Consider the following 24,475-nt stretch of genomic DNA (forward strand, 5'->3'; position numbering starts at 1 on the left):
GCACAAAAAAACTACAAAAAAAACACGCAGAGTATGCAAAAGACCCTCCACACCGACTCACGGTGTGGAGGTGCCACTCTGCACCCCCAGAGCTTCCAGCTAGCAAGGGAATATCATGATAGCAAGCTGGACAGAATATAGCAGTACTAAGAAATATATTCAGGAAGCAGTAACAACAAATGAACTAGCAAAGACTTAGCTTCTGCTGGAGTAGACAGGTCCTCAGAGAAGTCCAAGAGAGATTATTATTATTATTATTATTTATTATTATAGCGCCATTTATTCCATGGCGCTTTACATGTGAGGAGGGGTATACATAATAAAAACAAGTACAATAATCTTGAACAATACAAGTCACAACTGGAACAGGAGGAGAGAGGACCCTGCCCGCGAGGGCTCACAATCTACAAGGGATGGGTGAGGATACAGTAGGTGAGGATAGAGCTGGTCATGCAGCGGTTTGGTCGATTGGTGGCTACTGCAGGTTGTAGGCTTGTCGGAAGAGGTGGGTCTTCAGGTTCTTTTTGAAGGTTTCGATGGTAGGCGAGAGTCTGATATGTTGTGGTAGAGAGTTCCAGAGTAGGGGGGATGCACGAGAGAAATCTTGTATGCGATTGTGTGAAGAGGAGATAAGAGGGGAGTAGAGAAGGAGGTCTTGTGAGGATCGGAGGTTGCGTGCAGGAAAGTACCGGGAGACAAGGTCACAGATGTATGGAGGAGACAGGGTGTGGATGGCTTTGTATGTCATGGTTAGGATTTTGTACTGGAGTCTCTGGGTAATGGGGAGCCAGTGAAGGGATTGACAGAGGGGAGAGGCCGGGGAATAGCGGGGGGACAGGTGGATTAGTCGGGCAGCAGAGTTTAGAATAGATTGGAGGGGTGCGAGAGTGTTAGAGGGGAGGCCACAGAGCAGGAGGTTACAGTAGTCAAGGCGGGAGATGATGAGGGCATGGACTAGGGTTTTTGCAGATTCTTGGTTTAGGAATGTACGGATCCGTGAAATATTTTTGAGTTGGAGGCGGCAGGAAGTGGAAAGGGTTTGGATATGTGGTTTGAAGGAGAGATCAGTGTCAAGGATTACCCCAAGACAGCGGGCTTGTGGGACTGGGGAGAGTGGGCAGCCGTTTACTGTAATGGATAGGTTCGTTGGGGAGGTCGCGTGAGATGGGGGAAAGACGATGAATTCTGTTTTGTCCATGTTAAGTTTTAGAAATCTAGCGGAGAAAAAGGATGAAATAGCGGATAGACATTGAGGGATTCTGGCTAGAAGGGTGGTGATATCTGGTCCAGAGATGTAGATCTGTGTGTCATCAGCATAGAGGTGATACTGAAAGCCGTGAGATTCTATGAGCTGTCCCAGGCCAGAGGTGTAAATGGAGAAGAGCAGGGGCCCTAGAACTGAACCTTGCGGGACTCCGACAGATAGGGGGCGAGGTGAGGAGGTGGTGTGTGAGTGGGAGACGCTGAATGTCCGGTCTGTTAGGTATGATGAGATCCAGGATAGGGCCAAGTCTGTGATGCCAAGGGATGAGAGGGTCTGGAGCAACAGGGAATGGTCCACTGTGTCAAAGGCAGAGGACAGGTCAAGGAGGAGGAGGATAGAGTAGTGCCGCTTGCTCTTGGCGGTTAATAGGTCATTGGTGACCTTAGTTAGGGCAGTTTCACTGGAGTGGTGAGACCGGAAGCCAGATTGAAAACGGTCGAAGAGGGAGCAGGAAGATAGATGGGAGGACAGTTCAAGATGGACGTGTTGTTCCAGTAGTTTTGAGGCATAGGGGAGAAGTGATATAGGGCGATAGCTACATACAGAGGATGGGTCAAGAGAGGGCTTTTTGAGGATAGGTGTGATTGAGGCATGTTTAAAGCTTGAGGGGAAAACACCAGTTGTTAGTGATAGGTTGAAGAGATGGGTTAGGGTTGGGATGAAGACTGTGGTGAGGTTTGGGATGAAGTGGGATGGGATCGGATCAAGTGCGCAGGTGGTGAGATGCGATCTTGAGAGTAGAGTGGAGAGTCTGTCTTCTGTAATGGTGGAGAGATCTGAACCAATACTGAGACATTGACAGCTGGCATGAAGTAACGATCTGAGTGGAGTTAAATAGAGAAGCCAGCATAGCAATAAACGAGGGCAGCTGAGAAAGCCAACCTCAAGGACCAGCAGTTCCACTCAAAGCCACCAGAGGGAGTCCAAGGACAGAACTCACCGAAGTACCATTCATGACCAGAGGAGGGAGTCCGAGAACGGAATTCACAACAGTACCCCCCCCCCTTGAGGAGGGGTCACCGAACCCTCACCAGAGCCCCCAGGCCAATCAGGACGAACCAAATGAAAGGCACGAACTAAAATCGGCAGCATGGACATCGGACGCAACAACCCAGGAATTATCCTCCTGACCATAGCCCTTCCACTTAACCAGGTACTGAAGCATCCGTCTCGAAATACGAGAATCCAAAATTTTTTCCACCACATACTCCAACTCCCCCTCAACCAACACCGGAGCAGGAGGATCAACGGAGGGAACCATAGGCACCACGTACCTCCGCAACAACGACCTATGGAACACATTATGGATGGCAAAAGAAGCTGGAAGAACCAAACGAAATGACACAGGGTTGAGAATTTCAGAAATCTTATAAGGACCAATGAAACGAGGCTTAAATTTAGGAGAAGAAACCTTCATAGGAACATAACGAGAAGACAACCAAACCAAATCCCCAACACGAAGTCGGGGACCAACACAACGACGGCGGTCAGCGAAACGTTGAGCCTTCTCCTGGGACAACGTCAGATTGTCCACTACGTGAGTCCAAATTTGCTGCAACCTGTCCACCACAGAATCCACACCAGGACAGTCAGAAGGCTCAACCTGCCCCGAAGAAAAACGAGGATGAAAACCAGAATTGCAAAAAAAAGGCGAAACCAAAGTAGCCGAACTAGCCCGATTATTAAGGGCGAACTCAGCCAATGGCAAGAAGGTCACCCAATCATCCTGATCAGCAGAAACAAAGCATCTCAGATAGGTTTCCAAAGTCTGGTTGGTTCGTTCGGTTTGGCCATTTGTCTGATGGAAAGCCGAAGAAAAAGACAAATCAATGCCCATCTTAGCACAAAAGGACCGCCAAAACCTAGAGACAAACTGGGAACCTCTGTCCGACACAATGTTCTCCGGAATGCCATGCAAACGAACCACATGTTGAAAAAATAATGGCACCAAATCAGAGGAGGAAGGTAATTTAGGCAAGGGTACCAAATGGACCATCTTAGAAAAGCGATCACAAACCACCCAGATGACCGACATCCTTTGAGAGACAGGAAGATCTGAAATAAAATCCATGGAAACATGCGACCAAGGCCTTTTTCGGGACTGGCAAGGGCAAAAGCAACCCACTGGCAAGAGAACAGCAGGGCTTAGCCCGAGCACAAGTCCCACAAGACTGCACAAAAGAACGCACATCCCGTGACAAGGAAGGCCACCAAAAGGACCTAGCCACCAAATCTCTGGTACCAAAAATCCCAGGATGACCAGCCAACACCGAGCAATGAACCTCAGAAATAACTCTGCTAGTCCATCTATCAGGGACAAACAGTTTCTCCGCTGGACAACGGTCAGGTCTATCAGCCTGAAACTCCTGCAGCACCCGCCGCAAATCAGGGGAGATGGCAGACAGAATTACCCCCTCTTTGAGAATACCAGCCGGCTCAGGGACTCCCGGAGAATCAGGCACAAAACTCCTTGAAAGGGCATCCGCCTTCACATTCTTAGAACCTGGAAGGTATGAGACCACAAAATCGAAAAACAGCAACCATCGAGCCTGTCTAGGATTCAACCGCTTGGCAGACTCGAGATAAGTCAGATTCTTGTGATCCGTCAAGACCACCACGCGGTGCTTGGCTCCCTCAAGCCAATGTCACCACTCCTCGAATGCCCACTTCATAGCTAGCAGCTTCCGATTGCCAACATCATAATTACGCTCAGCAGGCGAAAACTTTCTAGAAAAGAAGGCACATGGCTTCATCACAGAGCCATCAGAACTTCTTTGAGACAAAACAGCCCCTGCTCCAATCTCAGAAGCATCAACCTCGACCTGAAAAGGGAGCGAAACATCTGGCTGACACAACACAGGGGCCGAAGAAAAACGACGTTTCAGCTCCTGAAAAGCCTCAACGGCCGCAGAGGACCAATTCACCACATCAGCACCTTTCTTTGTCAAATCGGTCAAAGGTTTAACCACACTAGAAAAATTAGCGATGAAGCGACGGTAAAAATTAGCAAAGCCCAGGAATTTCTGAAGGCTCTTCACAGATGTAGGTTGAGTCCAATCATAAATGGCCTGAACTTTAACAGGATCCATCTCGATAGTAGAAGGGGAAAAAATGAAGCCCAAAAAGGAAACCTTCTGAACTCCGAAGAGACATTTAGACCCCTTCACAAACAAGGAATTAGCACGAAGGACCTGGAATACCATTCTGACCTGTTTCACATGAGACTCCCAATCATCCGAAAAGACCAAAATATCATCCAAATATACAATCATGAATCTATCCAGATACTTTCGGAAGATGTCATGCATAAAGGACTGACGAAGCCGCCCAGTGCGGCGATACGCGTGGGATTCTCCCGCACCTTCCTCTTGGTCGCCCACAGAGCCGTTAGCATTGGGGTTTTCTTTCATGGCAGCCGTCAGACATGGTACTATTCTGGCTCCTCCCTCTCTGCTGTGAGCCGGTCACTGTCTTTGATTGTGCCCTTGGCTGCATTATTTGCTTTGCCACACTGATTATATATATATATATATTTTTTTTTTTCATCATAACCGTGATCGGTGCACATATTTATAGTGGCTTATTTTCATGTGCCCCATTGCTATCATTCCACACACCACCTGTTTCCTCATTGATTTTGCCCAATCTATTTCTAGTCACAGGATTCTATCATATAATGACTCTATGGCATACTTGGGGGTTTTTTATTTATGGTGTGTTTTATTGTGGGGACACCCATTGTTCATAGGCATCTGTGGTGCTTCATTTATACAAGATATCTATGTTTAGCCTTTATATAGTTATATTATTACTTATGCATAAGACAACAGCAGTATTCTTTTGTCATCTCAGGCTATGATTTTCTTGTCTTACATTGAGGAGATTGGTGTGTTTGTTGTTTGATCCTTGTGGTATGGTTTTTAATGTTTTTTATATCTGGTATGCTTTTCTCTTATAATAAAAGTTTTGATATTCTTGATATATAGGTGTGCACACATTTATGCAGTGTCTTTTCTTTTTCTTGTTTAGTATTGCATTCCCCATGCATTGTGTGGCACCCTAGGTGTTATTTATACACAATTGTTGTGCTCCCGACATACTTTACATGGTTGCATAAAGGACTGAAACACGGAGCATTTGAAAGCCCGAATGGCATTACCAGGTACTCAAAATGGCCCTCGGGCGTATTAAATGCTGTTTTCCATTCATCACCCTGTTTAATACGCACAAGATTATACGCCCCTCGAAGATCTATCTTGGTGAACCAACTAGCCCCCTTAATCCGAGCAAACAAATCAGACAGCAGAGGCAAAGGGTACTGAAATATGACCGTGATTTTATTGAGAAGGCGGTAATCTATACAGGGTCTCAGAGAACCATCCTTCTTGGCCACAAAAAAGAACCCTGCTCCCAACGGTGATGACAACGGGCGAATATGCCCTTTCTCCAAGGACTCCTTTATATAACTCCGCATAGCGGCGTGTTCTGGCACAGATAAATTGAAAAGTCGGCCCTTAGGAAACTTACTACCAGGAATCAAATTTATAGCACAATCACAATCCCTATGAGGGGGTAGGACACTGGATTTGGGCTCATCAAATACATCCTGGTAATCCGACAGAAACTCAGGGACTTCAGAAGGAGTGGAAGAAGAAATTGACACCAACGGAACATCGCCATGTACCCCTTGACAACCCCAACTAGACACAGACATAGATTTCCAATCCAATACTGGATTATGAACCTGTAGCCATGGCAAACCCAACATGACCACATCATGCAAATTATGCAACACCAAAAAGCGAATATCTTCCTGATGTGCAGGAGCCATGCACATGGTCAACTGAGTCCAGTACTGAGGTTTATTCTTGGCCAACGGCGTGGCATCAATTCCCCTTAAAGGAATAGGATACTGCAAGGGCTCCAAGAAAAAACCACAGCGCCTGGCAAACTCCAAGTCCATCAAATTCAGGGTAGCGCCCGAATCCACAAATGCCATAACCGAGTAGGATGACAAAGAGCAAATCAGAGTAACAGACAAAAGAAATTTAGGCTGTACAGTACCAATGGTGACAGACCTAGCGAACCGCTTAGTACGCTTAGGACAATCAGAGATAGCATGAGTGGGGTCACCACAGTAAAAACACAGCCCATTCTGACGTCTGTGTTCTTGCCGTTCAGCTCTGGTCAAAGTTCTATCACATTGCATAAGCTCAGGCCTCTGCTCAGAGGACACCGCCAAATGGTGCACAACCTTGCGCTCGCGCAAACGCCGATCAATTTGAATGGCCAGGGACATTGATTCATTCAGACCAGCAGGCGTGGGGAACCCCACCATAACATCCTTATTGGCTTCAGAAAGACCCTTTCCAAAAATTGCTGCCAGGGCACACTCATTCCATTGAGTAAGCACAGACCATTTTCTAAACTTCTGACAATATACCTCCGCTTCATCCTGACCCTGACACAAAGCTAGCAAGATTTTCTCTGCCTGATCCACTGAATTCGGTTCGTCATAAAGCAATCCAAGCGCCAGAAAAAACGCATCTACATTAAGCAATGCAGGATCTCCTGGCGCAAGGGAAAATGCCCAGTCTTGAGGGTCGCCACGCAACAAAGAAATAATAATTTTCACTTGCTGAATGGGGTCACCAGAGGAGCGGGGTTTCAAAGCAAGAAACAGTCTACAATTATTTTTTTGAAATTCAGAAACTTAGATCTATCCCCAGAAAACAAATCAGGAATTGGAATTCTAGGCTCCAACATAGGATTCTGAACCACATAATCTTGAATGCCTTGTACCCTTGCAGTGAGTTGATCCACACAAGAGGACAGAGCTTGAATATGCATATCTACACCCGAGTCCTGAACCACCCAGAGGTTAAGGGGAAAAGAGAGACAAAACACACTGCAAAGAAAAAAAAATGGGTTCAGAAGTTCTCTTATCCCTCTTTTGAGATGCATTAACACTTTGTGGGCCAGCTGTACTGTTATGGACCTGGTGGTTAGGAGCGCCCGGAATGACCTGATGAGTAAACTCAAAATCGGGACTAGCTCTGGGGAAGTGGGAACTCTGCTGACCGCAAACCCTACTCCTATCACACACACTAGAAATAGCCGTGGAGCGTACCTAACTCTCCCTAGATGCCTCTTCACAGCCTAAGAGCTAACTACCCCTAAAGATAGAAATAGAAGCCTTACCTTGCCTCAGAGAAATTCCCCAAAGGTAAAGGCAGCCCCCCACATATATTGACTGTGAGTTAAGAGGAAAGTCACAAACACAGGAATGAAACAGCTTTTAGCAAAGGAGGCCAGACTACACTAAATAGTCAGAGGATAGAAAAGGGAACTATGCGGTCAGCACAAAAAAACTACAAAAAAAACACGCAGAGTATGCAAAAGACCCTCCACACCGACTCACGGTGTGGAGGTGCCACTCTGCACCCCCAGAGCTTCCAGCTAGCAAGGGAATATCATGATAGCAAGCTGGACAGAATATAGCAGTACTAAGAAATATATTCAGGAAGCAGTAACAACAAATGAACTAGCAAAGACTTAGCTTCTGCTGGAGTAGACAGGTCCTCAGAGAAGTCCAAGAGAGATCTGAACCAATACTGAGACATTGACAGCTGGCATGAAGTAACGATCTGAGTGGAGTTAAATAGGGAAGCCAGCATAGCAATAAACGAGAGCAGCTGATAAAGCCAATCTCAGTGACCAGCAGTTCTGCTCGAAGCCACCAGAGGGAGTCCAAGAGCAGAACTAACCAAAGTACCATTCATGACCACAGGAGGGAGTCCGAGAACGGAATTCACAACAGTCGCACTAGTGACTTGTATAGAGGTAAAATTATGTTCTCCTCATGAGCATCTATGCCTCTTTTAATGCATCCCATTATTTTATTTGCCTTTGCAGCAGCTGCCTGACACTGGCCACTGAATATGAGTTTGTCATCCACCCATACACCCAGGTCTTTTTCATTGATGGTTTTGCCCAGAGTTTTAGATTTAAGCACATAGTTATACATCTTATTACTTCTACCCAAGTGCATGACCTTACATTTATCCCCATTAAAGCTCATTTGCCATTTATCAGCCCAAGCTTCTAGTTTACATAAATCATCCTGTAATATAAAATTGTCCTCCTCTGTATTGATTACCCTGCAGAGTTTAGTGTCATCTGCAAATATTGAAATTCTACTCTGAATTCCCCCTACAAGGTCATTAATAAATATGTTAAAAAGAAGAGGGCCCAATACTGACCCCTGTGGTACCCCACTGCTAACCGCAACCCAGTCCGAGTGTGCTCCATTAATAACCACCCTTTGTTTCCTATCCCTGAGCCAGCTCTCAACCCACTTACACATATTTTCCCCTATCCCCAATATTCTCATTTTATGTAACAACCTTTTGTGTGGCACCGTATCAAAAGCTTTTGAAATGTCCATATACACTACATCCACTGGGCTCCCTTGGTCCAGTCCGGAACTTACCTCTTAATAGAAGCTGATCAAATTAGTCTGACATGAACGGTCCCTAGTAAACCTGTGCTGATTCTGGGTCATGAGGTTATTCCTCTTCAGATACTCCAGTATAGCATCCCTTAGAATGCCCTCCAGGATTTTACCCACAGTAGAGGTGAAGCTTACTGGCCGATAATTTCCGAGTTCAGTTTTTGTCCCCTTTTTGAATATTGGCACCACATTTGCTATACGCCAGTCCTGTGGTACAGACCCTGTTATTATGGAGTCTTTAAAGATTAAAAATAATGGTCTATCAATGACTGTACTTAATTCCTGCAGTACTCGGGGGTGTATCCCATCCGGGCCCGGAGATTTGTCAATTTTAGTGATTTTTAGCTTAAGTCCTTTTTGGAAGTGCATTTGAACAGCAAGGTGGATTGCTGTTGAGGGGAAATAGAGAGAAAAAAAAATCTATAAATCTTCAGCATAGCGAGTGTGAGCGAGCCGAGTGTGACCTGAGCGTAAGTGTGAACGGTGGTAAGTGTGACTTGTGATTCAGTGACTTTGGAATCAGGGAGTTTCCAAGGGAGGAATTGCTGTCTGTTTTTTATTAATACTTTGTATTTATTTTTTATTTAAGTTTTCTGTCTGGTGCAATCCCCATTAGGAAATGTGCTCCACTATTGTTAATGTGGTGTTGTAGTATTTGTTCTTTGTATAAGATATTATTCGGTTACTGGTGGTAATATGTGGTATGGACATGGTGCGGTGGTATTTGTCCCTTGTATGTGCTATTTGGTCACTATGTGGTAATAATATGGTATCTGGTCATGGTGTTGTAGTATTTGTTCCTTGTATGTGATATTATTCGGGCACTGGTGGTAATATGTGGTCTGGACATGGTGCGGTGGTATTTGTTCCTTGTATGTGATATTATTCGGGCACTGGTTGTAATATGTGGTCTGGTCATGGTGCTGTGGTATTTGTTCCTTGTATGTGATATTATTCGGTTACTGGTGGTAATATGTGGTCTGGACATGGTGCGGTGGTATTTGTTCCTTGTATGTGATATTATTCAGGCACTGGTGATAATATGTGGTCTGGACATGGTGCGGTGGTATTTGTTCCTTGTATGTGATATTATTCGGGCACTGGTTGTAATACGTGGTCTGGACATGGTGTGGTGGTATTTGTTCCTTGTATGTCATATTATTGGTCATTTTAAAAATTGAAAAATAAATCATAATATACCTAAATTATATTGCATATTTTAACAAATATTTAATAGGTTACAGTAGAGTAGGGCCCGACTGTTATGGACCTGGTGGTTAGGAGCACCCGGAATGACCTGATGGTTAAACTAGAAATCGGGACAAGCTCTGGGGAAGTGGGAATTCTGCTGACCGCAAACCCTAATCCTATCACACACACTAGAAATAGCCGTGGAGCGTACCTAACTCTCCCTAGATGCCTCTTCACAGCCTAAGAGCTAACTACCCCTAAAGATAGAAATAGAAGCCTTACCTTGCCTCAGAAAAATTCCCCAAAGGAAAAGGCAGCCCCCCACAAATATTGACTGTGAGTTAAGAGGAAAGTCACAAACACAGGAATGAAACAGGTTTTAGCAAAGGAGGCCAGTCTTCACTAAATAGTCAGAGGATAGTAAAGGGAACTATGCGGTCAGCACAAAAAACTACAAAAACCACGCAGAGTGTGCAAAAAGACCTCCACACCGACTCACGGTGTGGAGGTGCCACTCTGCACCCCCAGAGCTTCCAGCTAGCAAGGAAATATCATGATAGCAAGCTGGACAGAACTTAGCATGTACTAAGAAATATATTCAGAATGCAATGAACAACAAATGAACTAGCAGGTACTTAGCTTCTGCTGGAGTAGTCAGGTCATCAGAGAAATCCAAGAGATCTGAACCAGTACTGAGACATTGACAGCTGGCATGAAGTAACGATCTGAGTGGAGTTAAATAGAGAAGCCAGCATAGCAATAAACGAGGGCAGCTGAGAAAGCCAACCTCAAGGACCAGCAGTTCCACTCAAAGCCACCAGAGGGAGTCCAAGGACAGAACTCACCGAAGTACCATTCATGACCACAGGAGGGAGTCCGAGAACGGAATTCACAACAGTACCCCCCCTTGAGGAGGGGTCACCGAACCCTCACCAGAGCCCCCAGGCCGATCAGGACGAGCCAAATGAAAGGCACGAACTAAAATCGGCAGCATGGACATCGGAGGCAACAACCCAGGAATTATCCTCCTGACCATAGCCTTTCCATTTAACCAGGTACTGAAGCTTCCGTCTCAAAATACGAGAATCCAAAATCTTCTCTACCACATACTCCAACTCCCCCTCGACCAACACCGGAGCAGGAGGATCAACGGAGGGAATCATAGGCGCCACATATCTCCGCAACAATGACCTATGGAACACATTATGGATGGCAAAAGAAGCTGGAAGGACCAAACGAAACGAGACAGGATTGAGAATTTCAGAAATCTTATAAGGACCAATGAAACGAGGCTTAAACTTAGGAGAAGAAACCTTCATAGGAACATAACGAGAAGACAACCAAACCAAATCCCCAACACGAAGTCGGGGACCAACACAGCGACGGCGGTTAGCGAAATGTTGAGCCTTCTCCTGGGACAACGTCAAATTGTCCACTACCTGAGTCCAAATTTGCTGCAACCTGTCCACCACAGAATCCACACCAGGACAGTCAGAAGGCTCAACCTGCCCTGAGGAAAAACGAGGATGAAAACCAGAATTACAAAAAAAAGCGAAACCAAAGTAGCCGAACTAGCCCAATTATTAAGGGCGAACTCAGCCAATGGCAAGAAGGTCACCCAATCATCTTGATCAGCAGAAACAAAGCATCTCAGATAGGTTTCCAAAGTCTGATTAGTTCGTTTGATTTGGCCATTTGTCTGAGGATGGAAAGCCGAAGAAAAAGACAAATCAATGCCCATCTTAGCACAAAAGGACCGCCAAAACCTAGAAACAAACTGGGAACCTCTGTCCGACACAATGATCTCCGGAATGCCATGCAAACGAACCACATGCTGGAAAAATAATGGAACCAAATCAGAGGAGGAAGGTAATTTAGGCAAGGGTACCAAATGGACCATCTTAGAGAAGCGATCACAAACCACCCAGATGACAGACATCCTTTGAGAGACAGGAAGATCTGAAATAAAATCCATGGAAACATGCGTCCAGGGCCTTTTCGGGACCGGCAAGGGCAAAAGTAACCCACTGGCACGAGAACAGCAGGGTTTGGCCCGAGCACAAGTCTCACAGGACTGCACAAAAGAACGCACATCCCTTGACAAGGAAGGCCACCAAAAGGACCTAGCCACCAAATCTCTGGTACCAAAAATCCCAGGATGACCAGCCAACACCGAACAATGAACCTCAGAAATAACTCTACTAGTCCATCTATCCGGGACAAACAGTTTCTCCGCTGGAAAACGGTCAGGTCTATCAGCCTGAAACTCCTGCAGCACCCGCCGCAAATCAGGGGAGATGGCAGACAGAATTACCCCCTCTTTGAGAATCCCAGCCGGCTCAGGGACTCCCGGAGAATCAGGCACAAAACTCCTTGAAAGGGCATCAGCCTTCACATTCTTAGAACCCGGAAGGTATGAAACCACAAAATCGAAACGGGAGAAAAACAGCGACCATCGAGCCTGTCTAGGATTCAACCGCTTGGCAGACTCGAGATAAGTCAGATTCTTGTGATCCGTCAAGACCACCACGCAATGCTTGGCTCCCTCAAGCCAATGTCGCCACTCCTCGAATGCCCACTTCATAGCCAACAACTCCCGATTGCCAACATCATAATTACGCACAGCAGGCGAAAACTTTCTAAAAAAGAAAGCACATGGCTTCATCACAGAGCCATCAGAACTTCTTTGAGACAAAACAGCACCTGCACCAATCTCAGAAGCATCAACCTCGACCTGAAAAGGGAGCGAAACATCTGGCTGACACAACACAGGGGCCGAAGAAAAACGACGTTTCAACTCCTGAAAAGCCTCAACGGCCGCAGAGGACCAATTCACCAGATCAGCACCTTTCTTGGTCAAATCAGTCAACGGTTTAACCACACTAGAAAAATTAGCGATGAAGCGACGGTAAAAATTAGCAAAGCCCAGGAATTTCTGAAGGCTCTTCACAGATGTAGGCCAATCATAAATGGCCTGAACTTTAACAGGATCCATCTCGATAGTAGAAGGGGAAAAAATGAAGCCCAAAAAGGAAACCTTCTGAACTCCAAAGAGACATTTAGACCCCTTCACAAACAAGGAATTAGCACGAAGGACCTGGAATACCATTCTGACCTGCTTCACATGAGACTCCCAATCATCCGAAAAGACCAAAATATCATCCAAATATACAATCATGAATCTATCCAGATACTTTCGGAAGATGTCATGCATAAAGGACTGAAACACAGATGGAGCATTAGAAAGCCCGAATGGCATCACCAGGTACTCAAAATGGCCCTCGGGCGTATTAAATGCTGTTTTCCATTCATCGCCCTGTTTAATACGCACAAGATTATACGCCCCTCGAAGATCTATCTTGGTGAACCAACTAGCCCCCTTAATCCGAGCAAAGAAATCAGACAGTAGAGGCAAAGGGTACTGAAATTTGACCGGGTTTTATTGAGAAGGCGGTAATCTATACAGGGTCTCAAAGAACCATCCTTCTTGGCCACAAAAAAGAACCCTGCTCCCAACGGTGATGACAACGGGCGAATATGCCCTTTCTCCAAGGACTCCTTTATATAACTCCGCATAGCGGCGTGTTCTGGCACAGATAAATTGAAAAGTCGGCCCTTAGGAAACTTACTACCAGGAATCATATTAATAGCACAATCACGATCCCTATGAGGAGGTAGGGTACTGGATTTGGGCTCATCAAATACATCCCGGTAATCCGACAAAAACTCAGGGACTTCAGAATGAGTGGAAGAAGAAATTGACATCAACGGAACATCACCATGTACCTCTTGACAACCCGAACTAGACACAGACATTGATTTCCAATCCAATACTGGATTATGAACCTGTAACCATGGCAAACCCAACACGACCACATCATGCAAATTATGCAACACCAAAAAGCGAATATCCTCCTGATGTGCAGGAGCCATGCACATGGTCAACTAAGTCCAGAACTGAGGTTTATTCTTGGCCAAAGGCATAGCATCAATTCCCCTTAATGGAATAGGATACTGCAAAGGCTCCAAGAAAAAACCACAGCGCCTGGCAAACTCCAAGTCCATCAAATTCAGGGCTGCGCCAGAATCCACAAATGCCATAACCGAGTAGGAAGACAAAGAGCAAATTAGAGTAACGGACAAAAGAAATTTAGGCTGTACAGTACCAATGGTGACAGACCTAGCGAACCGCTTAGTGCGCTTAGGACAATCAGAGATAGCATGAGTGGAGTCACCACAGTAAAAACACAGCCCATTCTGACGTCTGTGTTCCTGCCGTTCAGCTCTGGTCAAAGTCCTATCACATTGCATAGGCTCAGGCCTCTGCTCAGAGGACACCGCCAAATGGTGCACAACTTTGCGCTCGCGCAAACGCCGATCGATCTGAATGGCCAAGGACATTGATTCATTCAGACCAGCAGGCGTGGGGAACTCCACCATAACATCCTTAAGGGCTTCAGAAAGACCCTTTCTGAAAATTGCTGCCAGGGCACACTCATTCCATTGTGTAAGCACAGACCACTTTCGAAACTTCTGGCAATATACCTCCACTTCATCCTGACCCTGACACAAAGCCAGCAAGATTTTCTCTGCCTGATCCACTGAATTAGGTTCGTCATAAAGCAATCCAAGCGCCAGAAAAAACGCATCTACATTAAGCAATGCAGGATCTCCTGGCGCAAGGGAAAATGCCCAGTCTTGAGGGTCGCCACGTAACAAAGAAATAATGATCTTTACTTGCTGAATGGGGTCACCAGAGGAGCGGGGTTTCAAAGCAAGAAACAGTCTACAATTATTTTTGAAATTCAGAAACTTAGATCTATCCCCAGAAAACAAATCAGGAATTGGAATTCTAGGCTCTAACATCGGATTCTGAACTACATAATCTTGAATGATCTGAACCCTTGCAGCGAGTTGATCCACACAAGAGGACAGAGCTTGAATATCCATATCTACACCTGAGTCCTGAACCACCCAGAGGTTAAGGGGAAAAGAAAGACAAAACACACTGCAAAGAAAAAAAAATGGGCTCAGAACTTCTCTTATCCCTCTTTTGAGATGCATTAACACTTTGTGGGCCAGCTGTACTGTTATGGACCTGGTGGTTAGGAGCACCCGGAATGACCTGATGGTTAAACTCGAAATCGGGACAAGCTCTGGGGAAGTGGGAACTCTGCTGACCGCAAACCCTAATCCTATCACACACACTAGAAATAACCGTGGAGCGTACCTAACTCTCCCTAGACGCCTCTTCACAGCCTAAGAGCTAACTACCCCTAAAGATAGAAATAGAAGCCTTACCTTGCCTCAGAGAAATTCCCCAAAGGAAAAGGCAGCCCCCCACAAATATTGACTGTGAGTTAAGAGGAAAGTCACAAACACAGGAATGAAACAGGTTTTAGCAAAGGAGGCCAGTCTTCACTAAATAGTCAGAGGATAGTAAAGGGAACTAGGCGGTCAGCACAAAAAACTACAAAAAACACGCAGAGTGTGCAAAAAGACCTCCACACCGACTCACGGTGTGGAGGTGCCACTCTGCACCCCCAGAGCTTCCAGCTAGCAAGGAAATATCATGATAGCAAGCTGGACAGAACTTAGCATGTACTAAGAAATATATTCAGAATGCAATGAACAACAAATGAACTAGCAGGGACGTAGCTTCTGCTGGAGTAGTCAGGTCATCAGAGAAATCCAAGAGAGATCTGAACCAGTACTGAGACATTGACAGCTGGCATGAAGTAACGATCTGAGTGGAGCTAAATAGAGAAGCCAGCATAGCAATAAACGAGGGCAACAGAGAAAGCCAACCTCAAGGACCAGCAGTTCCACTCAAAGCCACCAGAGGGAGTCCAAGGACAGAACTCACCGAAGTACCATTCATGACCACAGGAGGGAGTCCGAGAACGGAATTCACAACACCCGGCCAAAAGTGTCTATCGTGTTATGGTTATGAACATAAGGATGAATGACCTCGTGGAGATCAAAACATCCAACACCGCGGAGACACCATCACGTGTTTCTCAACGCAGTGATCCAGAACACTGCCCCCATCCCTTATGGGAAATATGCAAATGCATGTAGAAAAGCCGCGGAGACACCATCACGTGTTTCTCAACGCAAGCAATGAATAGCCAGGTCTTTCACCGGGAAGGAAAAACCACGGAAACGGCAGCATCCAATAAAGGAAACCCACCTATGCCAAAACATGGTATCCATCCACAGACAGCTGTTTCGGGGTATTTGCCCCTCATCAGTGTGGAGTAGGAAACTGGCTATTAGGAGCAGTGCCTAGTAAAAAGACTATAAACATAAAGATGAATGACCTCGGGGAGATCAAAACATCCAACACCGCGGAGACACCATCACGTGTTTCTCAACGCAGTGATCAAGAACACTTCCACCATCCCTTATGGAAAATATGCAAATGCATGTAGAAAAGCCGCGGAGACACCATCACGTGTTTCTCAACGCAAGCAACTCCACACTGATGAGGGGCAAATACCCCGAAACAGCTGTCTGTGGATGGATACCATGTTTTGGCATAGGTGGTTTTCCTTTATTGGATGCTGCCCTTCCCGTGGTTGTTCCTTCCCGGTGAAAGACCTGGCTGTTCATTGCTTGTGTTGAGAAACACGTGATGGTGTCTCAGCGGCTTTTCTACATGTATCGTGTTATGGTGGCGGCTTAAAAAATCTTTTGGCCAAATCAAAAGCTGCCGGTTATATGTGTGATCTGGTGATGGGAACTGTTAATGTGTGATAGGTGAGAAGTGGAGTTTTTCCGAGAGAGAGTGGGGGTACTGTGGACAGTTCGAGGGGTGGAGCCTGGGCGGAGTCTCAAGGGGGCCCCGAAATTTCCAGTGGCAGCCCTGCCCCAAGGAACTTATCTAGATGTGTGGTAAGTACTTTGAACGCCCAAGTGCTTCACAGAAGTTTATAATGCAGAGTAAAATATATATTATTTTTTTTCCACAAAAATGATTTCTTTATCCCCCAATTTTTTATTTTCCCAGGGATAACTGGAGAAATTGGACCCCAAAATTTGTTGTCCAATTTGTCCTGAGTACGCTGATACCTCATATGTGGGTGTAAACCCCTATTTGGGCGCACGCCAGGGCTCGGAAGGGAAGTAGTGACGTTTTAAAATGCAGACTTTGATGGAATGGTCCGCGGGTGTCATGTTGCATTTTCAGAGCCACTGATGTACCTAAACAGTAGAAACCCCCACAAGTGACCCTATTTTGGAAACTAGACCCCCCCAAGGAACTTATCTAGATGTATGGTGAGCATTTTGAACGCAAAAGTGCTTCACAGAAGTTTGACGCAGGGCCATGAAAATAAAAAATCATTTTTTTCCCCACAAAAATGATTTTTTAGCCCCCAATTTTTTATTTTCGCAAGAGTAACAGGAGAAACTGGACCCCAAAAGTTGTTGTCCAATCAGTCCTGAGTACGCCGATACCCCATATGGGGGGTAAACCACTGTTTGGGCGCACGGCTCAGAAGGGAGGGAGCACCAATTGACTTTTTTAACGCAAAATTGGCTGTCGTGTTTGGAGACCCCCTGATGTACCTAAACAGTGGAAACCCCCCAATTCTAATTCCAACCATAACCCCAACACACCCCTAACGCTAATCCCAACCCAATCCATAACCCTAATCCCAAAACACCCCTAACCTTATGGCATAACCCTAATCACAACCCTAACGCCAAAACACCCCTAACCAAATCCCAACCCTAATCAAATGCCTAAGCCCAACACACCCCTAATCATAATCTCAAGCCTAACCTCAAACCTAACCCCAACCTTAACCCTAATCCCAAACCTAACCCTAATCCCAAACGTAACCCTAATGCCAACCTTAACCCTAATATCAACCCTAACCCTAATCCAAACCCTAATCCCAACTCTAACCCTAACTTTAGACCCAACCCTAAGTTTAGCCCCAACCCTAACTTTAGCCCCAACCCTATCTTTAGCTTCAACCCTAACCCTAGCCCTAACCTTAACCCTAGCCCTAATTGATAAATAGAAATACATACATTTTATTTATTTGATCATTTTTTCCTAACTAAAGGCCCCGTCACACACAGCGACGCTGCAGCGATACAGACAACGATGCTGATCGATGCAGCGTCGCTGTTTTGTCGCTGTGTGGTCGCTGGGGAGCTGTCACACAAACTCTCTCCAGCGACCAACGATCAGGGGAACGACTTCGGCATCGTTGAAACTGTCTTCAACGATGCCGAAGTCCCCCTGCAGCACCCGGGTAACCAGGGTAAACATCGGGTTACTAAGCGCAGGGCCGCGCTTAGTAACCCGATGTTTACCCTGGTTACCAAAAAAAAAAAAAACAGTACATACTCACCATCTGATGTCCGTCAGGTCCCTTGCCGTCTGCTTCCTGCTCTGACTGAGATCCGGCCGTACAGTGAGAGCAGAGCGCAGCGGTGACGTCACTGCTGTGCTCTCACTTCTCACTGTACAGCCGGATCTCAGTCAGAGCAGGAAGCAGACAGCAAGGGACCTGACGGACATCAGATGGTGAGTATGTAGTGGTTTTTTTTTTTTACATTTACGCTGGTAACCAGGGTAAACATCGGGTTACTAAGCGCGGCCCTGCGCTTAGTAACCCGATGTTTACCCTGGTTACCAGTGAAGACATCGCTGGATCGGTGTCACACACACCGATTCAGCGATGTCAGCGGGACCTCAACGACCAAAAAACGGTCCAGGCCATTCCGACACGACCAGCGATCTCGCAGCAGGGGCCTGGTCGCTGGTACGTGTCACACATAGCGAGATCGCTACTGAGGTCGCTGTTACGTCACAAAACTTGTGACTCAGCAGCGACCTTGCTAGCGACCTCGCTATGTGTGACGGGGCCTTAAGGGGGTGATAAAGGGGGGGGGGTGTTATTTACTATTTTTTTATTTTGATCACTGTGAGAGGATCTCACAGTGACCAAAAGAAAACAAGAGGAAGAATCTTCCTCTGCCGGCCGGCACATCATGGCGGGCGCACTGTGCCCATTTTCTTCCCTAAGGAAAAAGCCGGCAGCCAGGAGGGGACGCAGGAGGACCCAGGGACACCGGTAAGAATGATAGGGTCCCCGAATCCCCCTATTTCTCTGTCCTCTGATGTGCGATTACATCAGAGGACAGAGAATGACACGCAGCTTTTTTTTCTCTTGCGTTCGCCGGTAAACGGTTAATTACCGGCTATCACAAAACAGGGGTCGGTAAAAACCGACCCCGATCATATTCTTTGGGGTCTTGGCTACCCCTGGCAACCGAGACCCCAAAGATCTGCAGGGTACCAGCCGGCGCACTGCGCATGCGCCTGCCATTTTTCCCCCGGAAAAAGATGGCGGGGCCCATCGGGAACCATGAGGAGCATCGGGGGAGACGGGTGAGTATCGGGGGGCTATTGGGGACCCTATTTCTCTGTCCTCTGATGTGCGATCGCATCGGAGGACAGAAAAATTAAATGGGAAATCGCGGGTTTTTGGGGGGGGTTTTGCGGCCGCCGGTAAACGGTTAATTACTGGCGGTTGCAGCCTGGGGGTCGGTAACCCCCCCCCCCGAATCATGTTCTCTGGGGTCTCGGCTACCCTCGGCAACCGAGACCCCAGAGAAAATCCGATTCTGGGGGCGCTATTCACTTTTTCCACAGCGCCGTTAATTAATGGCGCTGTGGTTTAAGTACCCTTAACTGCCGCCGTTAAAAGGCGTATCGGCGGTCGTTAAGGGGTTAAGACTCATATCAGAACGTGTGTCTAATAGGTCCCAAAGATTTGCGAATAGAGAATCCTGTTGGATTTTTAAACTATCCACACTTAAACCGGAGGATTTTCCATGTACGTATATTGTTCTTTATACGGATTTTATTGTGCAGCCAATATGCATTTTACATCTATTTGTATTGTTTTGTATACGAAGAAAGGTTTCTATACAAAAAAACTGCACCATGGGCGCGGTGTAATTAATGAATTAAGCAATTGGATCAGTGACGCCGTTCTGGAGGATATAAAACATCCACAATGTATCATTTGTATAAGCCTGAGGAAGGAGCTGGTGCACATCGGAAATGAGTAGAATATTAACATGAAAAGTTGTTTTTTTACGTTCATTTGTTTTGATAGCCAACTTTATGGCTCAGCACTTGGCAGCGCTTTCCAAAGTCCTAATTTCTTCCTTCTTCCCATATCAGGGATTTCGGAAGCCAACAGCATCATTACCTTCCGTTTTCTCATCATAATATTTTTCTATCTTGTCAGCACATTCTACGTACGCGGTTATTTGGCTTTATAGTTCACAGATCTGGGCAGGTAACAGCGTCTCCTAAACCCAGGGGGTAGGTGGATCTACCAGGTTGTAAGTTCTATAGAAAAGGGCTTTCAATGCCCAAAGTTATTAGAACAGTTTTGGGTGGAGGAGAATGTTGTGGTCTAGAGGTAAAATGGTGATCATGGTAATATGGCCGGACTACACCACCGATAAAGCAGCCACAGCCGGTGACTGAGAAGAATCTGTGACTTCTCTGCATTTAGTGGTCACTACTCACCTGGGTAGTCATATGTAGGAATCTCCTCTTTACACCGCTCATCCCCCCTCACATATGTCTCTGTAGTATTAATATGGGTCAGATCTTCACCCTGAAACAAATATTATAAAAGTCACCGACAGATGGAGAAGTCCCATCTATGATCAGCTCTAATCCTGCCATCTCCACCGTTCTCATTACACAAGTATAAAACATATAATACTGGTGGATGAAACAAGACTGAGCACAAGACCTTCACCGGCGTCTACACATCATAGGGGAGATCTCCTGACACCTTCTCTCCATCTACCTGATGATCCTGAGGAGCATTGGGATCTTCTTGGTTACAGTCCTGTGGAAGAAGAGGACGGGGACATCTCTCTGGTGTTGTCCTCTTACTGGATAGATCTGGAGGAAACACATACAGGGAGTGAATTCATTCTTTACATACAGATAATTATAGGCCGTGTGTATTTAGTCCTGTCTATTACCTGGAGATGTGAGGGGCTGGGGAACCTCCATTATGACGTTCTTGTACAGATCTCTGTGTCCTTCTAAATACTCCCACTCCTCCATGGAGAAATAGACAGCGACATCCTGACACCTTATAGGAACCTGACACATACAATGATACCGTCATCCCCCCGATCCCTTCATAGTGTTACTGTATAATGTCCCAGCATTCCCAGCAGTGTCACCTCTCCAGTCAGCAGCTCAATCATCTTGTAGATGAGTTCTAGGATTTTCTGGTCATTGATGTCCTCATGGATCAGGGGGTGAGGTGGAGGCCCCGTGATTGGGCTCAGGGGTCTTCCCCATCCCTCAGACACAGGATCCTGACAGCGATCACTAGAGGTCTTCTTCACCACTGTGTAATCCTGGTAATGGAGAGACACATTAATAAATCTCACTACAGACATCTCCAGAGTCCTCACCTCTCCAGTTCTGTCCATCTGTTATTCCCATAGATAAGAATGATGTAATGTGACATCATCAGAATCTCTCACCTCTCCAGTAAGCCGGAAGAGGATCTCTAGGGTAAGGTGTAATATCCTCTCCGCCATCTTGTCTCTGTCCATATCCATCTTTGATGGGTAAATCAGGTAAATTCTCTTTTGTAGAAGATCTTCACTGAGAGGATCCGATATTGTAGAGACCTGAATGAGAAGACGAGCCGATGTAACATCATAAGAATCCTGTGTAATAATACAATTACTGGAGATAATAAGGGAAACATATGAGGAGATTTATTATTTTACAGTATTTAGTTTCCTTCTTTACATCTACTAATAAATCCTATATATTTAGGCCACAGACAACAAGCAGTTTCTTCCTCGGAGTCGGCAGCTGAATACGTTCCTCATAGACTCATCTTCCATAACGCTAATTCTCGTCTCATTTACCGACCCTGGAATCGGCATTAGCAATACTGCAGGAGATATTCATTACACGCGACATGAGAAATAACTACTTCATGATGAGGACGACATCTCCATCTTCTACTACGGCTCTAGAGACATATGTGGCCAGAGTCGGTCACTGACTCCATCACCACCGGCCGTCTATATGAAGGTTTCCCGTCTTCCCCGCACTGTAATCTTCTATCACGTTAGATCTCAGCTCTGATTCACACACAGGAGTTTGAGGCTTTTAGAAGAGACTAGATGGTGGCCTGATTCTAACGCATCGGGTATTCTAGAATATGTACAGTAATGGCCAAAAGTATTGACACCCCTGCAATTCTCTCAGATAATACTCAGTTTCTTCCTGAAAATGATTGCAAACACAAATTCTTTGTTATTATCTTCATTTAATTTGTCTTAAATGAAAAAACACAAAAAGAATTGTCCTAAAGCAAAATTGGATATAATTCCACACTAAACATAAAAAAGGGGGTGGACAAAAGTATTGGCACTGTTCGAAAAATCATGTGATGCTTCTGTAATTAGTGTAATTAACAGCACCTGTAACTTACCTGTGGCACCTAACAGGTGTTGGCAATAACTAAATCACACTTGCAGCCAGATGACATGGATTAAAGTTGACGCAACCTCTGTCCTGTGTCCTTGTGTGTAACACATTGGACATGGAGAAAAGAAAGAAGACCAAAGAATTATCTGTGGACTTGAGAAACCAAATTGTGAGGAAGCATGAGCAATCTCAAGGCTACAAGTCCATCTCCAAAGACCTGAATGTTCCTGTGTCTACCGTGCGCAGTGTCATCAAGAAGTTTAAAGCCCATGGCACTGTGGCTAACCTCCCTAGATGTGGACGGAAAAGAAAAATTGACAAGAGATTTCAACGCAAGATTGTGCGGATGTTGGATAAAGAACCTCGACTAACATCCAAACAAGTTCAAGCTGCCCTGCAGTCCGAGGGTACAACAGTGTCAACCCGTACTATCCGTCGGTGTCTGAATGAAAAGGGACTGTATGGTAGGAGACCCAGGAAGACCCCACTTCTTACCCCGAGACATAAAAAAGGCAGGCTGGAGTTTGCCAAAACTTACCTGAAAAAGCCTAAAACGTTTTGGAAGAATGTTCTCTGGTCAGATGAGACAAAAGTAGAGCTTTTTGGGCAAAAGCATCAACATAGAGTTTACAGGAGAAAAAAAGAGGCATTCAAAGAAAAGAACACGGTCCCTACAGTCAAACATGGCGGAGGTTCCCTGATGTTTTGGGGTTGCTTTGCTGCCTCTGGCACTGGACTGCTTGACCGTGTACATGGCATTATGAAGTGTGAAGACTACCAACAAATTTTACAGCATAATGTAGGGCCCAGTGTGAAAGCAGGGTCTCCCTCAGAGGTCATGGGTCTTCCAGCAGGACAATGACCCAAAACACACTTCAAAAAGCACTAGAAAATGGTTTGAGAGAAAGCACTGCAGACTTCTAAGGTGGCCAGCAATGGGTCCAGACCTGAGTCCCATAGAACACCTGTGGAGAGATCTAAAAATGGCAGTTTGGAGAAGGCACCCTTCAAATATCAGGGACCTGGAGCAGTTTGCCAAAGAAGAATGGTCTAAAATTCCAGCAGAGCATTGTAAGAAACTCATTGATGGTTACCGGAAGCGGTTGGTCGCAGTTATTTTGGCTAAAGGTTGTGCAACCAAGTATTAGGCTGAGGGTGCCAATACTTGTGAGTGGCCCATTTTTGGAGTTTTGTGTGAAATGATAAATGTTTTGCTTTTTGTTTCATTCTCTTTTGTGTTTTTTCATTTAAGACAAATTAAATGAAGATAATAATACCAAAGAATTTGTGATTGCAATCATTTTCAGGAAGAAACTGAGTATTATCTGACAGAATTGCAGGGGTGTCAATACTTTTGGCCATGACTGTATGTAGTTTATTTATGAAGATTTTAGAATAATACATTGAATACACAGGATTCGGCCGGCCAGGTGCGACCAATTAGCGAAACGTGGTTCAAATCCCACGCCAATTCGTGGCCAGACTGCGCCTGTCGCTGATTGTTCGCGGCCGGCCATGTAGGATATAACAGCCCACGCAGTATATTGCACAGCCCACGTAGTATATTGCACAACCCATGTAGTATATTGCACAGCCCACGTAGTATATTGCACAGCCCACGTAGTATATTGCACAACCCATGTAGTATATTGCACAGCCCACGTAGTATATAGCACAGCCCACGTAGTATATTGCACAACCCATGTAGTATATTGCACAGCCCACGTAGTATATTGCACAGCCCACGTAGTATATTGCACAACCCATGTAGTATATTGCACAGCCCACGTAGTATATTGCACAGCCCACGTAGTATATTGCACAGCCCACGTAGTATATTGCACAGCCCACGTAGTATATTGCACAGCCCACGTAATATATTGCACAACCCATGTAGTATATTGCACAGCCCACGTAGTATATTGCACAGCCCACGTAGTATATTGCACAGCCCACGTAGTATATTGCACAGCCCACGTAGTATATTGCA

The 24,475-nt window shown here is 45.7% G+C and overlaps 1 protein-coding gene across 1 annotated transcript in view; it reads right to left on the bottom strand.

Annotated features, from left to right (window-relative positions):
- The window catches only part of LOC143766933 (uncharacterized), a 143,156-nt gene that overhangs the window by 116,850 nt on the left and 1,831 nt on the right, over nt 1-24,475 (bottom strand). Inside the window, exons 2-6 of the mRNA XM_077254941.1 lie at nt 21,522-21,671; nt 21,213-21,392; nt 21,006-21,129; nt 20,825-20,922; nt 20,536-20,626 (exon numbers count right to left, since the gene is read on the bottom strand). Of these exons, the coding sequence (XP_077111056.1) occupies nt 20,536-20,626; nt 20,825-20,922; nt 21,006-21,129; nt 21,213-21,392; nt 21,522-21,671 (643 nt within the window). The remainder of the gene's footprint in view (nt 1-20,535; nt 20,627-20,824; nt 20,923-21,005; nt 21,130-21,212; nt 21,393-21,521; nt 21,672-24,475) is intronic.

This window comes from Ranitomeya variabilis, chromosome 4, assembly GCF_051348905.1.
Source record: "Ranitomeya variabilis isolate aRanVar5 chromosome 4, aRanVar5.hap1, whole genome shotgun sequence".
NCBI classification, from domain to species: domain Eukaryota; kingdom Metazoa; phylum Chordata; class Amphibia; order Anura; family Dendrobatidae; genus Ranitomeya; species Ranitomeya variabilis.